We start from the raw sequence: 22576 nt of genomic DNA on the forward strand, positions 1-22576 counted from the left end.
GACTAGAACAGTCCACAATCCTCACTTTAAGAAAAACTGCCCAGGACTTCCCTGGTGGCACAGTGGTTAAGAATCCACCTGCCAATGCAGAGGACACGGGTTCAAGCTCTGGTCCAGGAAAATCCCACATGCCACGGAGCAACTAAGCCCATGCACCACAACTACTGAGCCTGTGCTCTAGAACCCACGAGCTACAACTACTGAGCCCACACACCACAACTACTTAAGCCCGCACGCCTAGAACCCTCGAGCCACAACCACTGAAGCCCGCACCTAGAGCCCATGCTCCGCAACAAGAGAAGCCACCGCAATGAGAAGCCCGCGCACCACAACGAGGAGTAGCCCCCCTCACCACAACTAGAGAAAGCCTGCGTGCAGCAATGAAGACCCAAAGCAGCCAAAAATAATTTTATTTATTTACAAAAATATTTAATGCTTTATTTATTTATTTACTTTAAAGAAGAGAAAAGAAAAACTGCCCAGGTGGGTCCACCCCATCCTCCAGTCTCCACACACACCCGCCTCCTGCAGACATCCAGGCACAGATGTCAGAGCTGCCAAAGGGTAAAGAAACAAATTCCAGCTGCTATCAGCTTAAGGTGGCCCTTAAGTTTTTAAATGCCAATGGATGCCTAAAAAGTCTCTAAAACCCCAAAGAATAAAGCTATACTGAAAGATAGGGTAGCTATATAAGATACAGGGAGTTCTTTTCCAATTAGAACCAATTCTAGGTTCCAGTAATAGCTCTACCACTTACTACTTCTATGACCTTGGACAAATTATTTAGTTTTTTTAACTAAGTCACATTTTCTTCATTTATAACATGAAGATAACAACACCCCTACCTTATAGGGTTGCTATGAGTATTAATGAAAATAAGTAATATAAACTGAGTAGCATGGTGCTTAGGACTTAAAAAGCAATAAACATAAAGATGTGGCAAATATATACAATGGAATATTACTCGGCCATAAAAGCAAATGAAACTGAGTTATCTGTAGTGAGGTGGATGGACCTAGAGTCTGTCACACAGAGTGAAGTAAGTCAGAAAGAGAAAGACAAATACCGTATGCTAACACATATATATGGAATCTAAAAAAAAAAAAGAAAGAAAAAATGGTTCTGATGAACCTAGGGGCAGGACAGGAATAAAGACGCAGATGTAAAGAATGGAACTGAGGATGTGGGGAGGAGGAAGGGACGAAGTGAGAGAGTGGCACTGACATATACACACTACCAAATGTAAAATCGATAGCTAGTGGGAAGCAGCCGCCTAGCACAGGGAGATCAGCTCGGTGCTTTGTGACCGCCTGGAGGGGTGGGATGGGGAGGGTGGGAGGGAGACGCAAGAGGGAGGGGATGTGGGGATATATGTACACGTATAGCTGATTCACTTTGCTATACAGCAGCAACTAACACAACAGTGTAAAGTAATTATACTCCAATGAAGATGTTTTTTAAAAAAGCAATAAACACTGGCTCTGTGATTGCTCTTATGATGCTGATCATCTTGCATTCGTCTGCTTACCTGATTCTCCCCAAGGTCTGCAAGAGGGATGCTGCTATCCCCATTTTTTCAGATGAGCAGTGGCCAAGGTTCAAGACGTAAATCTTAAAAATGTCGGAGCTGGAGCTGAAACGCCATCGTCCAGGCCTGTCCTACTCCACGGCTCTGGCCCTGACAGGTATGGAAGGTGCTCCGCCAACCCTGACAGCCCCCCATGTCCGTGCAATGCACAGGGCTCTGCACACTGAGGTTCCCAATCATGTTTGGGGAATAAGGCAATGAATGAATAGTAAGGTCCTCAGGGGCAGCAGAGGGGAATGTACTCTTCTACATACACTACCATACCTGTCCCACCACCCCTTACACAATGGATTTAGAAGGATACATGTGGGACTTCAATCAGGGGAACCACAGATATAAATTCAAGAACTTGCACACAAAAAAAGGAAGAGTAATGATTTTCCACTCTGCAGTTCTACTCACTAATTTAACCTAAAGACAAACTCATTCGTTCAACAAATGTATATTGAGCACCTAACCATGGGGCAGGCTCGGTTACCAGGTGCCCGGGACGTGTGATGAAGAGCAGAGAAGACGTCCCAGCTTTGTCTATCTTAGCCACTGAGGCGAGGATTCAGACACAGAACAAGTCATTTCAAGCACCATGAGCAGAGTGCAGGATGCTACGGAAATACACAGCAAGGGGACCTCATCAATTCTGCTAGGGGGTCAGGCAATTTTCCCTGGGGAAATAATGTTTAGCTGAGATCTGGAAGATGACAAGGTGGAGAGGGACCATATTCTAAGAAGAAGAAAAAACGACACGTAAAAGGCAATGTGGGAGGAAGAACATGAGTGTAGAAGGAACTCGGGGGGAGAACAGAGAACAAGGGGAGAGGCCAGGCAGGAGGCCGGAGGGGTGACAGACAAGATTACACAGGCCTTGAGGACCATGTTGAGAAGTTGGACGGTATCTTAAGTATACGATGGAAAATTATTCAAGGGATTGAGAAATGGGGTACCATAATCCAACTGGCATTTTTAAAAAACCACTCTGGCATCTGGGCGGACACTGGGTTGGGAGGGGGCAAGGGTGCAAGTAGGGACAGGGGCCAGGAGATCTCTAGAAGCCGTCTGGGCACAGGTAATTGTGGCCTGCACTGGAGAGGTGGCTGTAAAGAGTGATTTAGACTGGAAATTTATTTGGAAATAGAGCTAGTAGTCTTAGATTCAATACATAAAAGATGACGGAGGTGTCAAAAATGACCTCAGAGGAGCGACAGCAATGCAAGATGGCAGCAACCACAGGCTCGGACAATTTATGAAAACCGAATATACAGCCTTAAAATAGAATGTGGACCTAAATACCCAGAAGCACCCCCCTGTGTAAGATCTGTAACAAAAATTAATATGAATGGAGTTAATAGTTCTAATGGAGTGGTGGACCCAAGAGCCATATCAGTGCTAGCAAAATGGCAGAATTCATATAGCATCAAAGTTGTCCTGCAAGAGCTTTGGCACCTAATGATGTCTAAAGAAAATATGAAACTCCCTCAGCCTCCTGATGGACGGTGTTACAGCAATTAATCGAAAAGAAAAACCACCGGCCCTCCCCTACCCCCCATTCGATTTAAGCAGTCTTCGTTTTCCACGGTAGTAAATTTTCTAGATACGTCTTGTAGACCTCAAAGTACTGAAAAGGAAGCTCCCATTCAAAGGCAGTTTATCTTAAGATACTGTAAATGATACTAATTTTTTGTCCTTTGAAATATATAAGTTGTGCTGTAACAAAAAAAGAAAAAATGACCTCTGAGAGGAAAAAAATAGTAACTCTAGATTGGAGAAAACTGATAAGCACTGCCTCAGCCAGGTGATGGAGGTTAAGAGCATCACAGCGAGAAGTCTTGTTGATAGCAGGCACCCCCGATAAGATGAGACGAGAAGGGCTCTGCACCTTCAAGGTCTTCCTTCCCAAAACCCATAATCCCAGCCTAATCACAAGCAAAACAGCAGACGAACCCAAACTGAAGGACATCAACAAATACCTGATCTGTCAAGGTCACCAAAAACAAGGGAAGTCTGAGAAACTGTCACAGTCCAGAGGAGCCTGAGGAGACATGATGACTAAATGTCAGGTGGCCTCCTGGATGGGGTCCTGGAGCAGAAAAGGACGTCAGGGGAAAACTAAGGAAATATGAAGAATGTGTGGAGTTTAGCTTATAATCCTATATCAGTACTGGTTACTGGCTGGGATGAACGTACCACCCTAATGTTATTAGGGGACACTGGGTGTGTGGTACACAGGAACTCTGTAATATTCTTGCAACTTTCCTGTAAATCTAAAACTACTCTAAATGTAAAAGTTTATCTTAAAACTGGCCCCCTGGTCTGACTTAAGCACCTGGGAGGTGCCCTTTATTGAGACGGGAGAGACAGACGGGAAGACCACAAGCTCATTTCAGACACATGAAACAGGACAAGATCCTGCACTGGAGGAATCAGATACCAGGTGGGCAGCTCTGGTGGGGCCCTCGGCAGAGAGAGCTGAGCTCAAAACAAATGCAGGAGCCCTCGGCAGGCTGAAACCATGGGAGTGGGCAGGGTCACTGAAAGCAAAAGTGGGTATCAGGAGGTGAAGGGCCTCGGTTGCTTCCTGAGAAATATCCACGTTTACCAGCCACACAAGAAGAAGGTCTAGTCTCAAGCCCTGAGGAAATCCCACCTTAGGTGCTGGTAGAAGAGAGCAAGATGGAGCATCCAACACGGGGGAGAAGAACCCAGGGGTGCATATGCCAACCCAGAGGCCAAGGGAAAGCACGGGCAACCTGTGTGAATATGTCTGAGAAATCAAGTAAGCCCTGCAAAGTGCTCCTTATCTTTAACAAGTCTGAGATCACTAGTGATCTATGAAAGCGCTTTCAGAAGAACGGGAATTAAATTCAGACTGGAATAGCTGAGCAAGAGGTGAAAAAATGAGGAAAAACTCACTCTTACAAGAAGTCTGGCTCTCAGATTTGCACACCCATGGTCACAGCAACATTACTCACAACACCTAAGGGTGGAGGCAACCTAGGCGTCTATCGATGGATGAATGGATAAACAGTGTGGCATATACATAATGAAATATTATTCAGCCTTTAAAAAGGAAGGAAATGACATGTGGATGAATCTTGAGGACATTATGCTAAGAGAAATAAGCCAGTCACAAAAAGACAAACGCTGTACAATCCCACTTATATGAGGCACTTAGAGTTATCACATTCGGAGAGACAGGAAGTAGCAAGGTGTCTGCCAGGGCTGGAGGGAGAAGGGAACAGGGAGTTAGTTGCACAACAGTGTGAATTTATTTAATGCCAAGGAACTGTATACTTTAAAATGGTTAAGATGGTAAATTTTACGTTATATACGTCTTAGCACAATTAAAACTTTTTAAAAAGAAGTCTGAGTCTCAGAATGTTAAATTCATATCAAGCTATAATGATTTACAATGAAAACTATTTGAAGCTGGATACTTTAACCTAGATCAGCACTTTCCAAACACGTCCCTAATGATGTGTGTCACAACACACACAAGTCACAGATGTTGATCCCCTCATGCTCTGCAAGGGGGCCTGGGCCACCCACACCCCGGACCAGCGGTCTCTGATCTCAAGAGTACTCATCCATTAATCCCATATGCCTTATAAATACTTTTATTTTTGATGTGTTCTAAGATGTGAGAAAAGCTGAGAAACAATGGCTAAAGAAATGAAAATTACAGATTATTTCAATTCTATTTTCAGTGGCAAGAAAAGCTGCTTTAAATTAGTTTTCTTCATCAACCCACAACTTCTGCTGCCAAAAGGAAAAAAAAAAAAAAAAGAAAGACTGTCACCTCAACTTAGAGAAACAAATGAACCTCTACTACAAAGCCACACCTCACTTCGGCTAGATTTTTAAGGATAGAATAGGAGCAACAATTTTCTCTTCACACTAAGTCAGATCAACAAGAACTAAATCAATGTGTAAGGGACAAAAAAAGAAAAAGGAAAGAACAATGTGGTACTTGATGCAGGCATAAGATAAGCAGATCAATGAACAGAGAGCATCCAGATACAAAACCGTGTATTTGTGGAAATTTAGCACAAGGTAAAGGCAACATTTCAAATCAGTAGGAAAGGATCAATGATTCAATAATAAGCATCTATTTGGGGAGAAAAAAGAAATAAGAAGCTCTACCTCACTCTGCCAATATATACAAAATGTCTATGTGTATTAAACATCTAAGGATAAAAATTCAAAACAAAGAAGAAAATTCAGGGAGAATAATTAATAACTGGGGTAAGGAAACCTTTCCTAGGTATGCTGTCAAGGCCAGAAAGAGTCAAAGTTTGAAGGCGTGACTCACAGGACTGACGTGAGGACGCAACGAAGACAATTAAGACTGAAATATAGGGCTTCCCTGGTGGCGCAGTGGTTGAGAATCTGCCTGCTAATGCAGGGGACACGGGTTCGAGCCCTGGTCTGGGAGGATCCCACATGCCGCGGAGCAACTAGGCCCATGAGCCACAAGTACTGAACCTGCACTCTAGAGCCTGTGCTCCGCAACAAGAGAGGCCGCGATAGTGAGAGGCCCGCGCACCGCAATGAAGAGTGGCCCCCGCTTGCCACAACTAGAGAAAGCCCTTGCACAGAAACGAAGACCCAACACAGCAAAAATTAATTAATTAATTAATTAACTCCTACCTCCAACATCTAAATAAAAGAACTGTTTAAAAAAAAAAAAGACTGAAATATAGGTTTCTAGCCAGGAAAAAATTATACATACACACTTTTTTAAGAAAAACACATAGAAATCAGAAATAAAAAGGGTGAAGAATCTACGAGAAAAAAGAACAAAAGAATGAACAGACAATTCAAAAAAGTAACACACGTGCCCAAAACATGTTAAATCTCAGGAGCACACAAAGAAATGCAAATTAAAAGAAGACATAGGGCTTCCCTGGTGGTGCAGTGGTTGAGAGTCCGCCTGCCGATGCAGGGGACGCAGGTTCGTGCCCCGGTCCGGGAAGATCCCACATGCTGCAAAGCGGCTGGGCCCGTGAGCCATGGCCGCTGAGCCTGCGCGTCCGGAGCCTGTGCTCCACAACAGGAGAGGCCACAACAGTGAGAGGCCCACATACCGCAAAAAAAAATTGTTTTTAAAGACATAATTTTTTCACCCACTGAACTAAGAAAGATTTAAAAAACTGATAATCCCTAGTGTTGGTTAGAGTTTAGGGAGCCGAACATTCTCATATTCAGCTACTGAGAGTACCGATCAGTGGGGAATATGGCAAATGCTTGTGCTCTTTGGTGAGCAGCTATGTCGGCAGGCCCTAAGAAAATAACTGGAGAGGTGTGCAGAATACTGGGTAAGCAATAAGGGACTGGTTAACAATTTTTATAGAAACTCCATGCTCTGCAAGTTATGTACATCCACCTCCACACATATGCACTGGCAGGCAAGATGACCACAACAGATTTTGGCATTGGGAGAAAAACAGAGAAGAGGTATCTGTGATTCCTTGGGGGGGGGGGGGGGGGGGGGGGCCGTGGAGGGGAGTGACACACACACATACGCACACATATACACACATATACATACATATACACACACATACATACACACACACACCACTGTAAGGCAGTATAATGCTTAAAGCAAGACAGGCTGGAAAAGAACTTCAATATATAAATCAATATATAATTCCAATTTGATTTGATTTTAAAATTACTAAAAGCAGTCACCTCTCAATTGGGTAATGCCTGGAAGGATGAGTAGATCTGTAAATTATATTAATACAACTGAGAAACAAAGAGTGGACAAAACTAACGCCATGAAACAAAGCTAACTCAAAGAATTCCAAATATAATTGGATAATTAAATCCTTTCAAAGAAAATATAATAGCAGTTTGAATTGGGGATATCAGTACTAATATCCCTACAACATGCAGACCTTCCCTACAATAAATCTTCATCTACAACTAATCTCCTTTGGGTCCCTCAGTGTGGGATAATAGTAAGTATATACTGGTCTCTGGGCCCAGTTCCTGGCAGAGAACTCCTAAAACCCTGGTAATTTCCTAAGTGTTAAGAACATCTTTTGTTCCCATATTTGGTCTTTGACCTGTCCCTGACACAGGGCTCCTGAAACCCTTGTAAATTCAAAGTGATAAAAGCACTAAGAGCATCTTTTGTTCTAGTGAGGCCACCTGTTGGGGGGGGTGGAGGCAGGAGAGGGAGCCCTCCAGCACGGCTCTGGGTGGGGGCTGGTCGCCAGAAAGACCAAGCCACAAAAAGAAGCTTGGAATTTTCAGCCCCGCCCCCCATTCTTCAGAGAGGGAGGGAGGCTGGAAAGGGAATTAATAATAGATCAAGAGGAAGCCTCCATAAAGCCCCAATAGCACCAGATTCAGAAAGCTTCCAGATTGTGGATGTCAACACATCCACGCTGGGAGAGTGACACACCCCAACTCCACAGGGACAGACACTCCTGCACTCAGGACCCTCCCAAGACCTCGGCCTATGTATCTCTTCGTCTGGATGTTCATCTGTGCCCTTTAATAAAGTGGTAGTAAGTAAGTACTTCCCTGAGTTCTGTGAGTGACTCTAGCAAATTAATTGAACCCGAGGGAGGGGGTCATGGAACCTCCGGTCAGCAGCACAGGTGACAACCTGGACTTGCGACTGGCATCTGAAGCGGGTAAATAGACTTTTTTTCCTACAATGCACTTGGCAACTCATTTTATTTTTATCCTCCCTTTAGAAATTAAGCTCCCTGCAGACAGGCTTTTTTTTTGTTTTTTCTATTCCAGGAGTTTAGAAACTGCCTGGCACAGAGACACTCGTGTATTTGTTGGGTTAATGATGGCCTCCTCTCCTCTCTGTGGTCTCTCCCTCCCAGCACAGGTCGCTCACACCTACCAACCTGCTCTAGACGCCGGCCCAGCCTCCAGCCCGGCTCCTCTCGGAGGCGAAGGCACAGAGCCGCTGTTGTCTGCCCTCTGCCACCCTCAGCGCACCCTGCCCTCCAGCCCTCCAGCCACCCTGCCTCTCCCACTCCTTCAGACGTGCCAGTCTCTTCACCCCGGAGAGCCTTCCCGCAAGCCTGCCTCTGTCCACAACACTCCCCTCCCTGATCACTGATCTCTCTAACCCTCCCATCCCTCCCGTCACAAGAAGTTCACTTCCTGGGAGTCTTTCCCTGGTTTCTGATCTATATTAGGTCCTCTGCTCTTGAACAACCTTTCACAACCTTCATTTTGTAAATACATACTTATTCTTACAATTATCTGCTTAATGGCTGTTTCCCTTTAAAGGCAAACTGTGTCTTGATGACCACGCTATACGTCCCCAGGGACTGGAACAGCGTCTGAAAAAAGGAGTTCAACTGACCAACTGAATGGCTGGCTGTCCTACTAGACCACAGACTCGGCAAAAGCAAGTTCAACGTCTATTTTGTCCTCTCTTATGTATCTGGTGACAAATACGCTGTCTGGCACAGAGAGAATGTTTAACATTTATTAAATAAATGCTGAACGAATACAGGGGTTAGGGACACCATAATCCTATTCCTGAGGAGAGGAAAAAAAAAAAAAAAACTGCTACCACCTTGACATCCTGTTACACAGAGCCTTCCTTCCGGATGATCTTACTTAGGTGTGTTCCTCCACAGCATCCTCCTACAGCCCAGGCATCTTCACCCACATGTGCAGCATCCCCTTCACTCAGCTCCTGCCGTGCGGGCTGCCTCCCAGGCCTCTGGAGACGGCAGCACACACAGCCCAGCACCCCCCCGCAGCTTCCCCCAGGGCGCCTCCAGTGAGACGTCTCCCCACGAGGCACCTTCCTCCCGCACAGGACAGTGGCTTATGGCAAGTTCCAGAGGGCGGCTTTCCATCAAGTTCCACCAGTGTGACACCACCACGACTTCTCCGCCTTGCAGTAAGCCTCACATCACAGCCTGCCCTGGGGACGAGGCCTGGGTGTCAGCCCTTGGCAGGGTGGGACTCTTCCTTGGGGGCTCTACCTCAGCTCTAGAGGATGCAGCTACGCTGTACGTCTGCTATTCTTATATCCTTTAGAGTTCTCTTCACTTTTTATGAGCCTATCCCTCATTACTTCCATTCCCTGTTATGGTGAAAAATGTTCATTTTCTTAAAAATTATGTTTTATATCAGCAAAACGAAAAGACAACCTACTGAGTGGGAAAAAATATTTGCAAGTAATATGACTGATAAGGGATTAATACCCCAAATATATAAACAGCTCATACAACTCAACATCAAAAGAACAAACAACCCGATTTTAAATGTTCATATTAGGGCTTCCCTGGTAGCGCAGTGGTTGAGAGTCTGCCTGCCGATGCAGGGGACGAGGGTTCGTGCCCCGGTCCGGGAAGATCCCACATGCCGCGGAGCGCCTGGGCCCCTGAGCCGTGGCTGCTGAGCCTGCGCGTCCAGAGCCTGTGCTCCACAACGGGAGAGGCCACAACAGTGAGAGGCCCGCGTACCGCAAAAACATAAAATGTTCATATTAAACTTTTTCCTTCAATTTACTCTTTGTTTTTTTTTTTTCTCCTGCTTTGATCCAGACTGATACAGATTTGGAATTAATGTGTGTAGTGTAAGGGTCGCATTTCTTTCCCCCTCCCTACATGAGTATCTAACTAACTAAACACATTTATTGAAAAGACTGTTCTTTCTCTGCCATCCTGCAGAGCCTCCTGTGCGAAAAATCAGGTGTCCAGATACGAATGGATCTGTGTCTGGACTATTTTGCTTGGTTGGTCAACTTGTCTAGCCTTTTACTAAAACCATATTATTTTAATGACTATAGCTTTACAGTAAGTCTTGCTACCCAGTATAGTAAGTCTGCTCAGTTTGTTGTTCTTCAAAATTATTTTGGCCATCCCTGCTGTCTGCACTCCTATGTTAACATCAGTTTGTCAAGTCCATCAAGAAAACATCTGCTGGCATTCTGATTAGTACTATACTGAAGGCATAGTTGAATTTGGGAAGAATCAGCATCTTACAACACTGATTCTTCTAATCCATTAACATGGTATATCCATCTATTGATTTAGACCTTTAACTTCTCTCAGTGTTTATTTTTTCCCTGTATAGATGCCTTACATTTCTTTACATTTATTCTGAAAAATCTGACTGTGTATGTTACTACAAATGATATTTTTATTTCACTTTCTATTTGTTGTTGATACACAAAACTGCAATTGTGTCCAGAGTTACTTTGAATCTTGCAACCTTATTTATTAATTACAATAAGTTACAAGGAGATTTTTTTTTCTACATACACAATCATGTCATCTACAAAAACAGTTATATTCATTCCTTTCTGATCCCTGTACCTTTTATTTTTCTTTTCATATTGAACTAGGTAGGGTCTCTAAATAAAATAATAAAGTAGTGGTAATGGTGAAAATAACTTTTTTTTTTTTTTTTTGTGGTACACAGGGCTCTCACTGCTGTGGCCTTTCCCGTTGCGGAGCACAGGCTCCGGACGTGCAGGCTCAGCAGCCACGGCTCACAGGCCCAGCCGCTCCGCAGCATGTGGGACCTTCGCAAACCAGGGCACGAACCCGTGTCCCCTGCATCGGCAGGCAGACTCTCAACCACTGCGCCACCAGCGAAGCCCGAAAATAACTTATTTCTATTCCCAGTCTCAGGAGGAAAACTTTCAACACTTCACCATTAAACATGATGTCTGCTATAGGATTTTTCTAAGTAATCTCTATCAAATTAAGGAATTTACCTTTTACTCATAATGTCTTAAGGGATTTCATTTTGAACAGATGCTGAATTTTACCAAAGGCAATTTTTACATCGATTGACATTATCACATTGTTTTTCTGCTTGACCCTATTAACTCAGTGATTTCTACTGATTGATTTTTCAAATAGTAAACCTATCTTTGTAATAAGTCTGATGCTCTGATTTAAATCTTTTGAAATCTGTCAACACTCGCTTTATAGATCAGCAATTTTTATAAATGTTCCATGTGTGTATAAAAAGCATGTATAATAGTTATTGGGTGCAGTGTCCTATTTATTTCATATTCCATTTTATTCTGTATTTCATTTTCAATATTTGTTATTTTCAATCTCCTAGGTCTCTCCTACTGTATCTAATCTACTGGCAGACCCACTGTGACCTCAATTAGGTCAAGACTGTTAGGTGTGTTATTGAGATCATCAAGTGATTCTTTGTTTATTCAATCAGTTAATTAAGTGCATTAAGACTTCCCACTATGATTGTGGATGTGTCTATTCTTTGTAAGTTTTGCCAATTTTTCCTTTCTGTATTTTGAGGCCATGTTTTTAGGCACGTACAGATGTAGAACTATTGAATTGAGTATTTTATCATTATGAAATGTCTCTCTTTATCTCTAATAATGCTTTTCTGCCCTAAATTCCACTTTATTAACATAGGTACACCAGTTTTCTTTCGGTTAGTGTTTGAGTGATATGTCTTTTTCTACCATTTTACTTTCCTTCCACTTTTATGCATCCTTGCAAGCAGTACAGAGTCGTGATCCACCTTTTTTTTTAATCTCTCAATCTTTGTCTTTTAATTGAAATTTTTAGTTCATTTTTATTTATCAATCATATAATTACTGTGCTCGCTTCGGCGGCACATATACTAAAATTGGAACAATACAGAGAAGATTAGCATGGCTCCTGCGCAAGGATGACACGCAAGTTCGTGAAGCGTTCCATATTTTAAAAAATAAATAAATAATAATATAATTACTGATATCCTGAGTGTAAATCTATCATCCTACCATTTGCTTCCTATTATTCCCACAAACTCTATGTTCCTTTTCTGTCTTCTTTTGGATTAATCAAGTCTCCTTGGGCTACTACTACTACTATTACTCCTCCTCCTCCTCCTCTATATTTCCTCTCCATTAGCTAGTAGGTATATATTCTTTTAATGTTCTTTTAATGAATATCCTAGAGATTACAATATGCATCCTTGACTTATCAAAGTCTCAAGTAGATTAATAATTTTACTACTTCCTGGACAATGCAAAGACCACAGGATACTAACCCTATTTACATCCCCACAACTCATATGTTATTATTAAAATTTTTAATTCCATACATATTTTAAACCACACAAGACATTATTATTGTTGTTTCATATATCAACATTCATTTGCATTTACCCTCTCTTTGGTCTTCACCTTTTCCTACATCTTAAAGCTGCCAGCCAGGATCATTTCCCTTCTGCCCAAAGAAGAATCTTTATTAGTACTCCCCTTTAGTGCAGCTCTGGTGTGTACTAATTTTTTCCATTTTGTTGATCTAAAAGGATGATATTTTTGCCTTCCCTTTTGCAGGATGTTTTGCTGGGTATAGAATTCCAGTCTGGCAGTTTACCTTCTTGAAAATACTGTTTACATTTTGAAAATACTGTTCCATTGTCTTCTGACTTCTGTTGCTCGTGTTGAGAAATCAGCTGTCAGCCTTACTGCTCTTTTGAATGTAATACGTAATTTTTCTCTAGGTATTTAAGATTCTCTCATTATCTTTGGTTTTCAGCAATCTTATGTTTCAGTGAAATTTTATTTGAATTTATCTGGTGCAGGGTCTACAGTATTTCTTGATTTGAGAGGCTTGTCTGTTATAGAGAATTCTCAGCCATTATCTCTACAAATATTGCTTCTGTACTATTCCTCCTTCCTTTCCTACTCAGATTTCAATTACACATTGTTAAATATTTTCACTGAATCCCATGTCTCTTAGAATCTTTTATGTATTTCCCATCATTTTTCTCTCCATATTTTATCATTCTGAATATTTATTTTCAATTTATTACTATACAAATCTACTGTTAAACCCAACCATTGAGATCTTAATCTCAATTAATTCAGTTATAGACCTTCAATTCTAGAATTTACGTTTTGTTCTTTTTTTTTTTAAGTTCTAGTTCCCCGATTCTTAATCTTATCTTTTATTTCTTTAAACATATTACATACTATGTGATGGTATTTAATTACTCTATTATCTGGATCGCTGACAATCCATTGGCATAGTCTGCTGTTCCTCTTGATTTTCTGTCAAATTGTCCTAAATTCTCATCTAGTGGGTAAGTACCAGACACTGTAAATAAATCTAGAGATCATTTGAGGCTCTGGGTGATGTTATCTTCTTCCAGAAAAAATTCACATTTGGTGCTGTCAAGATCACCTTGATCTAATCAAGGACCGAGGGGATCTGAAATTCAACTTCAGTACTTCTCAGAGATCACTGTTCCCAGGATACAGGCCTTTGGGACTCAAAGCCTAAGGAGTTTTCCAGGGCCCCTTCCTCCCTGACTTATACCAAACTCCAATTTTTGTCCCCCGCTCTCCAGTTCCTTAAATCTATCAAAATCTCCTCAGCTTTCCAACTTCTCATTTGCTTGCTTCTTCTTGAATCAGCAGATCGATCCTCCAGGGCAAAAGTGGATGCAAATCTGGTCTTGCATCTATGAGCTTCCTTACTTCCCCAGATCTCAAGCCCACAAATCTTCACTGTTTTGTTACCTCTATTACCTTCACACAAATTTTGTTTTAAATTTTGTCCAGCTTTTCTACTTGCAGGAAAGAGGGCCCAACCACTCTGTCTACCATTAGCAAAAATTTCCCCACTCCCATATTTTCTATCTTTGTGGGTTTATATTTTGTGATTCTTTTCTGTCATTTTACCAAAATTTTGGAAGGTAGATAAATACATCTTCGATGAGTAACTGCTTAACCTGTTACTCATCACAGCTTAACCAGAAATCTCCAGTCATTCATTTTACTGATAGATCTTTTATATATTAAGGATATTAAACCTCTGTCAAATATGTGACAAATACTTCTCCTAGTTTCCCATTTACATTTTAATTTTACGGTATTTTTAGCACATAGAAATGGTGAGTTTATATGTAGTCCAGTTTATCCATCTTCTCCTTTCTAATTCTGATGTCATGATAAGAACACTGAACATTATGTAAATACAGGCTCATATTTTCTTCTAGTGTATTATCATTTCCACTTTTTACATTTACTTCTTTAGACTTATTTTGGTATAAGGTATGAGACAGACTTAACTTATTTTTTTAATTGGTAAGCCAACTGTCCCAAATTCATTTAAGTAATTAAGCCTCTATTTCCTGCTCTAAATAGTGTATAAATCTCTTATAAATCAAAAACTACTTTCTTGATATTTGTATAATTTTACTTTGCTATCTGGCACTGCTGACCCTTTTGTTCATTCTCCTTGCTACTCCAACTTTCCTTGGTTTCTGTAACCCCTCAGCTCTATTCCTCTTCAACTAGTCCTTCTGAGTCTCCTTTACAAGCTTAATTTTCTTCCCTTTTCCCTTATTCAGTCTCATGCTCCAGAGAAGATGATGGAAACCGTTCATTACTAGAACCTTTCTCTTCTCTCATTCTCCCTACTCTCCTTGTTCACCTGTACTGTCAGTGTCTTCCAGCTCTCTCTTGACTTCCCAGATCTATATCCAACTACCCTCTAAGATCTCTTCCTACATGTTCCACATGCACTCTCTAAGACACACTATACAAATATAATTTCAGTGCCTCCTCAAACCTACTTTTCTTTCTGTATTTCCTTATCTACATACCACCATCATCCAAGCCAGAATCTCAGTAGCTCCTCCTCTCCTTTGCCATCACATCTTAGAGGTCATGATACATCCTACTGATTCTAGGTCTCTGGTCAGATCCTTCCCTACTGCCGCTGCATTAAAATAGGTCTTAATTATCTCTGGTATGGATTCCTCCCCAATTCCCAACTTCCCTCCAAACCATTCTCTAAACTGCTCACAGAGTGACTGTGTAAAATGAAAATCTGACCATTCTACTTTTCTGATTAAAATCTTTCAAGTGATCCTGACTACTTGTAAGGTAAAAATGTAAACCCAGCATGGCATACAAGGCTTTCTGTGAGCTGGTTGTTGCCTACCTCACTAACCTTAATTCATCTATCTCTCTCCTTAAACCCTGACCCAGCCATACCTAATTACTCAAGCAAGCCAAACTACTGCCTTCTTCCAATCCTTTGCTCATGTGGTTCCTTCAGCCAGGAAAGTTTTCTTGCTGATTCTTTGTCCAGCAAACTCATAATCATCTTCAAAATACAGTCTTAGTGTCATACTTTATAAAACATCCACCACTTATATGCCTCAAATTTATCTTGTACACACATGCCTCACAATTCCATTTTATCCCTTATCACACCACTTTGCAATTATTTTTTATGTGTCTTCCCCATATGACTGTGACACCCTTTTATTCACCTCTGAATGGCCCGGCTTACCTCAGGGCTTGGGCACACAGTAGGCACTCAAAATGCTCACTGAATAAGAAGATTAACAGACATGATGCTTACTTAACAAACTGGTTTATAAAAATTATCAAAAATATATTTCTTAATGGAAAACTATGAAGAGTGACATTTGACTCAAATTGTAATCTCATTAGGTAACAAATGTATCTCTGAAGTTTTACAAATAGCTTAGAAGCACTCTAAGTAATACTAATGAGGCTCTGTATTATAAATTTAACCCGTGTAAAAATCACTTGTTCAAGGGCTCCTGTTAGTTAAGGAGTTAAGTCATCTCATTCAAAAAACATGAGATAGATAGATATAGTTCTACACCAAAAAAAGAAGCTAAAAGTCTACATAACTAGAGCAAAAATTTTTCTAGTCTTTGCGTACAAATGGTACAAGACACTTTGTTTTTGAACTTTTGTAAAAACCTTCACATCTATTTCCTAACTATGGTACAACTACAGCCCCAGGCAGGACAGCTGCATATCTTTCTTTATTTGGGCAATTGCTTTCTCATTACAAAGAGAATAAAAGAGCCACAACAAACATTCAAAAGAAAAGTGGCTCCATGTAAATGGAGAGTAGATAAAGGCATTTTCCAATAAATTAGATGAAAAGAATGTTTTGATTTCTCAGATTATCAAAAAGGATTTGATATGAAAGTTTTAATAAATTTGTAAAATGTACTTTTAAGCACAAAGAAATCTTAGTTCAAATTTTAAAATAAAATATATACAGTGAAAAGTGACAGAAATATCCCATTAACCTGTTTTCAAAACACTCACAGACCTGTCAGGAGACGTGAAGACCTTGTTAAAAAACAGACCACAGGTACTACCCTCCAGTTCAGAGTGACATGGATACAAACTGATAGGAAGCCATGACTACTGAAACTTCCAGATCTCAAGAAGGAGCATTTCAATCAGCCATGTTAACATCTTCCAGTCATTAAAAAACTAGAAAACGAAGACTACAGCATACGGTACCCCCATAACCTTATAAACGGCACTGATTTCTCCGCCTACCACACTAGACTGTGAATTCATGTCTTCTGTGTGTTCTGCAATATGTGTTTACACAAGACTGTATAATAATAAAGCAAACACTTGTGGAACGCCCCCCCCCACCTACAAGGGGGAAGTTTTTAACACCCCAAAACTGCTTTTCACAACCCCTCCTCTCTCCCACAGGTAAGGACTATCCTGACTTTTGTACCAATTATTTCCTTGCTTTTCTTTAGAGTTTTCACAACCTGTGGCAATTTTCTTTAAATAACAGCTTTATTGAGATATAATTCACATACCACAAAGAGTACTTTTAGGATATTCACAGAGTTGTGCGACCATCACTGTGGCAGTTTTTATCTCCATCGATGTGGTTAAGTTGGAATTTCCCAGGATCCCCTTCCCTGAGTCTGCCCAAGATTTAAAAGGTGGAACAGAACAGCCTCCACTCTCTGAATGCCTGCACGGTTAGAGGTGGTGACAGATAGAAACTGAGGTGCCAGAGAGCTCCAGCTCATCCACATGTTTCCTCTTTGGACACTAGCTTTAGTTCCCCTAACACTAGAAGCTGGGCAGCAAACACATGAAAGGATAGCCTGTCCTCCCAGAAGTCTCCCAGACCCCGGCAGGCTGCCTGGGCCACCCACCCCAGTGTTTCAGGAGGTGGTTCATGACCCTTCTCTGACCTTCTAATTCCTCCTCTGGGCTCTATTTTTTCACCTTCTCCCAGGATTATGTACACACTTACTTCTGTAATAAATAAATCCCTTATTCCATAATACTCCCAGTGGTTCTGCTTCCCTGACTGAATCCTGATACACACCAGCTACTTGTTTCTCTAAACAATAGCTCAGCATTGGCTCTTTTCGAACTTCGTAAACACAGAATCAAACACTGTATTTTGTGAGATTCCTCCATGCTGCTGCACACAGCTGTTCCTTGCTCACTTCTCACTGCACTTTAATAAACTATTTTATACCATTTCAATGAACTTTTTATTGAAATGTAACATACAAAAAGAGCACATGTCATAAGTGTACCTGTGTCTCTGTACATGTATCACACCCAAAATTAAGAAACAGAACCTTACCAGCACCCCAGAAGCTCCACTAATACACTCTCCCTACTCCCCAAAGGTAACTACTCCTGACTACAACCATAAATTATTTTTCCTGGCTTTGAACTGTTCTGAACTTGTATCCAGAATCATATAATAAATAAATTTGAGAGTCTGGTTTCTTTCATGCCATACTATGCTTGTGAGAGTTATTCGTTTCTTGAATATACCATCAGTTCATTCATTTTCATGGCTGTCCAGGTTACAGTATATGAATATATCACAATTAATTTTTCCATTCTGTTGTTGTGAGCATTCGGGCAGTTTTAGTTTTGAGGAATTTGGAATCACACTCCTGAGGACATTCTTGCACATGTCTTTGGAACGTATATGCACATACTTCTGTTGGGAACATACATCACGAGAGGAACTGCTGAGACACACAGTGCAGACAACTCTAGATAATTCTAGATTTCCAGCACTGATGCAGATGACCGTCAGCAGTGCGTGAAAGCCCCCACTGCTCTGTTCCTTGCCAGCACCTGACATTGTCTTTTTGAATGCAGTCATCTGGGTGTGTGATGGCATCTCACTGTGGTTTCTTCTACGTCTGTCTGATGACTGATGAGGTGAAGCACCTTTTCCCATGTTTCCTGACCGTCTGTGAAGTGCCTGTTCAAGTCCCTTGCCCATTTTCCTATTGGGCTTGTCTGTCTCTTTCTTACTAACTTGCAGGACTTCTCAAAATATTCTGATTATATTACATTCTGTTGGCCAATCCCACACTTTGACTTGACTTTTCATTCACATAACACCATCTTTTGATAAACAGAAGTTATTTTAATGTAATCCAACATATCAACCTTTTACTTTATATAAAGTTAGTGCTTTTGGTGTCTTATTTAACATTTATATACTACCAACCATGGGCAAGTGAACTAATGTTTTATAAATATTACGTTACGTGTTGCCCCTGTTAACTCATGGAATCCTCCAAACCATCCTACAAAAATAAAGAATGATTCTCCCGGAGACACAGGGTGCTGGCAATGGACTGAGCAGCAGAAGGGAGGCTGCCGGATCCAGCAAACAGACTCTTACCAGCTTAGTGCTGCCCACTCAGCTGTGCACACTCATGTGGGAGTACAGCTCCCACCAAGAGAGCTCTTACCACCACACCTCATCCTTACCCACATACACGGAACATGCACAGACATACATATATACAACATGCACATAACATTTCTCATGTGCCTAGGACACTCCCAGCCCACATTTCAAAAATTAAAAAAGTCAACCTGGGGGGATCTTCAAGATGACGGAGGAGTACGACATGGAGATCACCTTCCTCCCCACAAATACATCAAAAATACAACTACATGTGGAACACCTCCTACAGAACACCTACTGAACACTGGCAGAATAGGTCAGACTTCCCAAAAGGCAAGAAAATCCCCACGTACCTGGGTAGGGCAAAAGAAAAAACAGAGACAAAAGAAAAGGGACGGGACCTGCACCTCTGGGAGGGAGCTGTGAAGGAGGAAAAGTTTCCACACACTAGGAAGCCCCTTCACTGATGGAGACGGGGAGTGGGCAGGGAGGAAGCTTCAGAGCCATGGAGGAGAACGCAGCAGTAGGGGTGCAGAGGGCAAAGCACAGAGATTCCCAAACAGAGGATCGGTGCCGACCAGCACTCACCAACCCAAGAGGCTTGTCTACTCACCCGCTGGGGAGGATGAGGGCTGGGAGCTGAGGCTCGGGCTTCGGAGGTCAGATTCCGGGGAGAGGACTGGGGTTGGCTGCGTGAACACAGCCTGAAGCAGGCTAATGCGCCACAGCTAGCCGGGATGGAGTCTGGGAAAAAGTCTGGAACTGCCTAAGAGGCAAGAGACCATTGTTTCAGGGTGCATGAGGAGAGGGGATTCAGAGCACCGCCTAAATGAGCTCCAGAGACGGGCGCGAGCCACGGCTATCAGAGCTGACACCAGAGACGGGCATGAAACACTAAGGCTGCTGCTGCCGCCACCAAGAAGGCTGTGTGGGGCTTCCCTGGTGGCGCAGTGGTTAAGAGTAAAGATGATCCAAAATCTTGGAAGCAGAATAGACAAAATGCAAGAAACATTTAACAAGGACCTAGAAGAACTAAAGATGAAACAAGCAATGATGAACAACACAATAAATGAAATGAAAAATACTCTAGATGGGATCAACAGTAGAATAACTGAGGCAGAAGAACGGATAAGTGACCTGGAAGATAAAATAGTGGAAATAACTACTGCAGAGCAGAATAAAGAAAAAAGAATGAAAAGAATTGACGACAGTCTCAGAGACCTCTGTGACAACATTAAACACACCAACATTTGAATTATAGGGGTCGCAAAAAAAGAAGAAAAAAGAAAGGGTCTGAGAAAACATTTGAAGAGATTATACTTGAAAACTTCCCTAACATGGGAAAGGAAATAGTCAATCAAGTCCAGGAAGCGCAGAGTCCCATACACGATAAATCCAAGGAGAAATACGTCAAGACACATATTAATCAAGCTACCAAAAATTAAATACAAAGAAAAAATATTAAAAACAACAAGGGAAAAGCAACAAATAACATACAAGGGAATCCCCATAAGGTTAACAGCTGATCTTTCAGCAGAAACTCTGCAAGCCAGAAGGGACTGGCAGGACATATTTTAAATGATGAAAGGGTAAAAACCTACAACCAAGATTACTCTACCCAGCAAGGATCTCATTCAGATTCGACAGAGAAATTAAAACCTTAACAGACAAGCAAAAGTTAAGAGAATTCAGCACCACCAAACCAGCTTTGGAACAAATGCTAAAGGGACTTCCCTAGGCAGGAAACACAAGAGAAGGAAAAGACCTACAAAAATCAAACCCAAAACAATTAAGAAAATGGGAATAGGAACATACATATCGATAATTACCTTAAATGGAAATGGATTAAATGCTCCAACCAAAAGACATAGACTGGCTGAATGGATACAAAAACAATACCCGTATATATGCTGTCTACAAGAGACCCACTTCAGAGCTGGGGACACATACAGACTGCAAGTGAGGGGATGGAAAAAGATGTTCCATGCAAATGGAAATCAAAAGAAAACTGGAGTAGCAATTCTCATATCAGACAAAATAGATTTTAAAATAAAGACTATTACAAGAGACAAAGAAGGATACTACATAATGATCAAAGGATCAATCCAAGAAGAAGATATAACAACTGTAAATATTTATGCACCCAACACAGGAGCACATCAATACATAAGGCAAATGCTAACAACCATAAAACGGGAAATCGACAGTAACACATTCATAGTAGGGGACTTTTAACACTCCACTTTCACCAATGGACAGATCATCCAAAATGAAAATAAGTAAGGAAACACAAGCTTTAAATGATACATTAAACAAAATGGACTTAATTGATATTTATAGGACATTCCATCCAAAAACAACAGAATACACTTTCTTCTCAAGTGTTCATGGAACATTTTCCAGGATAGATCATATCTTGGGTCACAAATCAAGCCCTGGTAAATTTAAGAAAACTGAAATCGTATCAAGTATCTTTTCCAACCACAACACTATGAGGCTAGCTATCAATTACAGAAAAAAATCCGTAAAAAATACAAACACAGGGGCTTCCCTGGTGGCGCAGTGGTTGAGAGTCCACCTGCCGATGCAGGGGACACAGGTTCGTGCCCTGGTCCGGGAGGATCCCACATGCTGCAGAGCGGCTGGGCCCGTGTGCCATGGCCACTGAGCCTGAGCGTCCGGAGCCTGTGCTCCGCAACGGGAGAGGCCACAACAGTGAGAAGCCCGCGTATCGCAAAAAAAAAAAAAAAAAAAAAACAACACATGAAGTCTAAACAATACACTACTAAATAACCAAGAGATCACTGAGGAAATCAAAAAGTACCTAGAAACAAATTACAATGAAAACACAACGACCCAAAACCTATGGGATGCAGCAAAAGCAGTTCTAAGAGGGAAGTTTATAGCATACAATCCCACCTCAAGAAACAAGAAACATCTCAAATAAACAACCTAACCTTACACCTAAAGCAATTAGAGAAAGAACAAAAAAAACCCAAAGTTAGCAAAAGGAAAGAAAACATAAAGATCAGATCAGAAATGAAGGAAACAATAGCAAAGATCAATAAAACTAAAAGCTGGTTCTTTGAGAAAATAAAACAAAATTGATAAACCATTAGCCAGACTCATCAAGAAAAAAAGGGAGAAGACTCAAATCAATAGAATTAGAAATGAAAAAGGAGAAGTAACAACTGACACAGCAGAAATACAAAGGATCATGAGAGATTACTACAAGCAACTACATGCCAATAAAATGGACAACCTGGAAGAAATGGACACATTCTTAGAAAAGCACAACCTTCCGAGGCTGAACCAGGAAGAAATAGAAAATACAAACAGACCAATCACAAGCACTGAAATTGAGGTGAATAAAAATCTTCCAACAAAAGTCCAGGACCAGATGGCTTCACAGGCGAATTCTATCAAACATTTACAGAAGAGCTAACACCTATCCTTCTCAAACTCTTCCAAAATATAGCGGAGGAAGGAACACTCCCAAACCCATTCTATGAGGCCACCATCACCCTGA

At 41.4% G+C, this 22576-nt stretch overlaps 2 protein-coding genes across 2 annotated transcripts in view; one reads left to right on the forward strand and one right to left on the reverse strand.

Moving 5' to 3' along the window:
- CAMTA1 (calmodulin binding transcription activator 1) overlaps positions 1-22576 on the reverse strand; it is a gene marked incomplete at its 3' end in the record, with an annotated part of 887568 nt that overhangs the window by 805648 nt on the left and 59344 nt on the right.
- LOC309958278 (ubiquitin-conjugating enzyme E2 variant 1-like) lies at positions 1619-3474 on the forward strand (the record flags this gene model as incomplete). The annotated part of the gene is made up of 2 exons (XM_082834019.1): positions 1619-1723; positions 2780-3474. The coding sequence occupies 2 exons, from the start codon at positions 1619-1621 to the stop codon at positions 3092-3094; spliced, it is 420 nt and encodes a 139-aa protein (XP_082690145.1). The 3' UTR covers positions 3095-3474.

Source organism: Leucopleurus acutus (assembly GCF_964270905.1).
Source record: "Leucopleurus acutus genome assembly, chromosome: 2".
Lineage (NCBI taxonomy): Eukaryota > Metazoa > Chordata > Mammalia > Artiodactyla > Delphinidae > Leucopleurus > Leucopleurus acutus.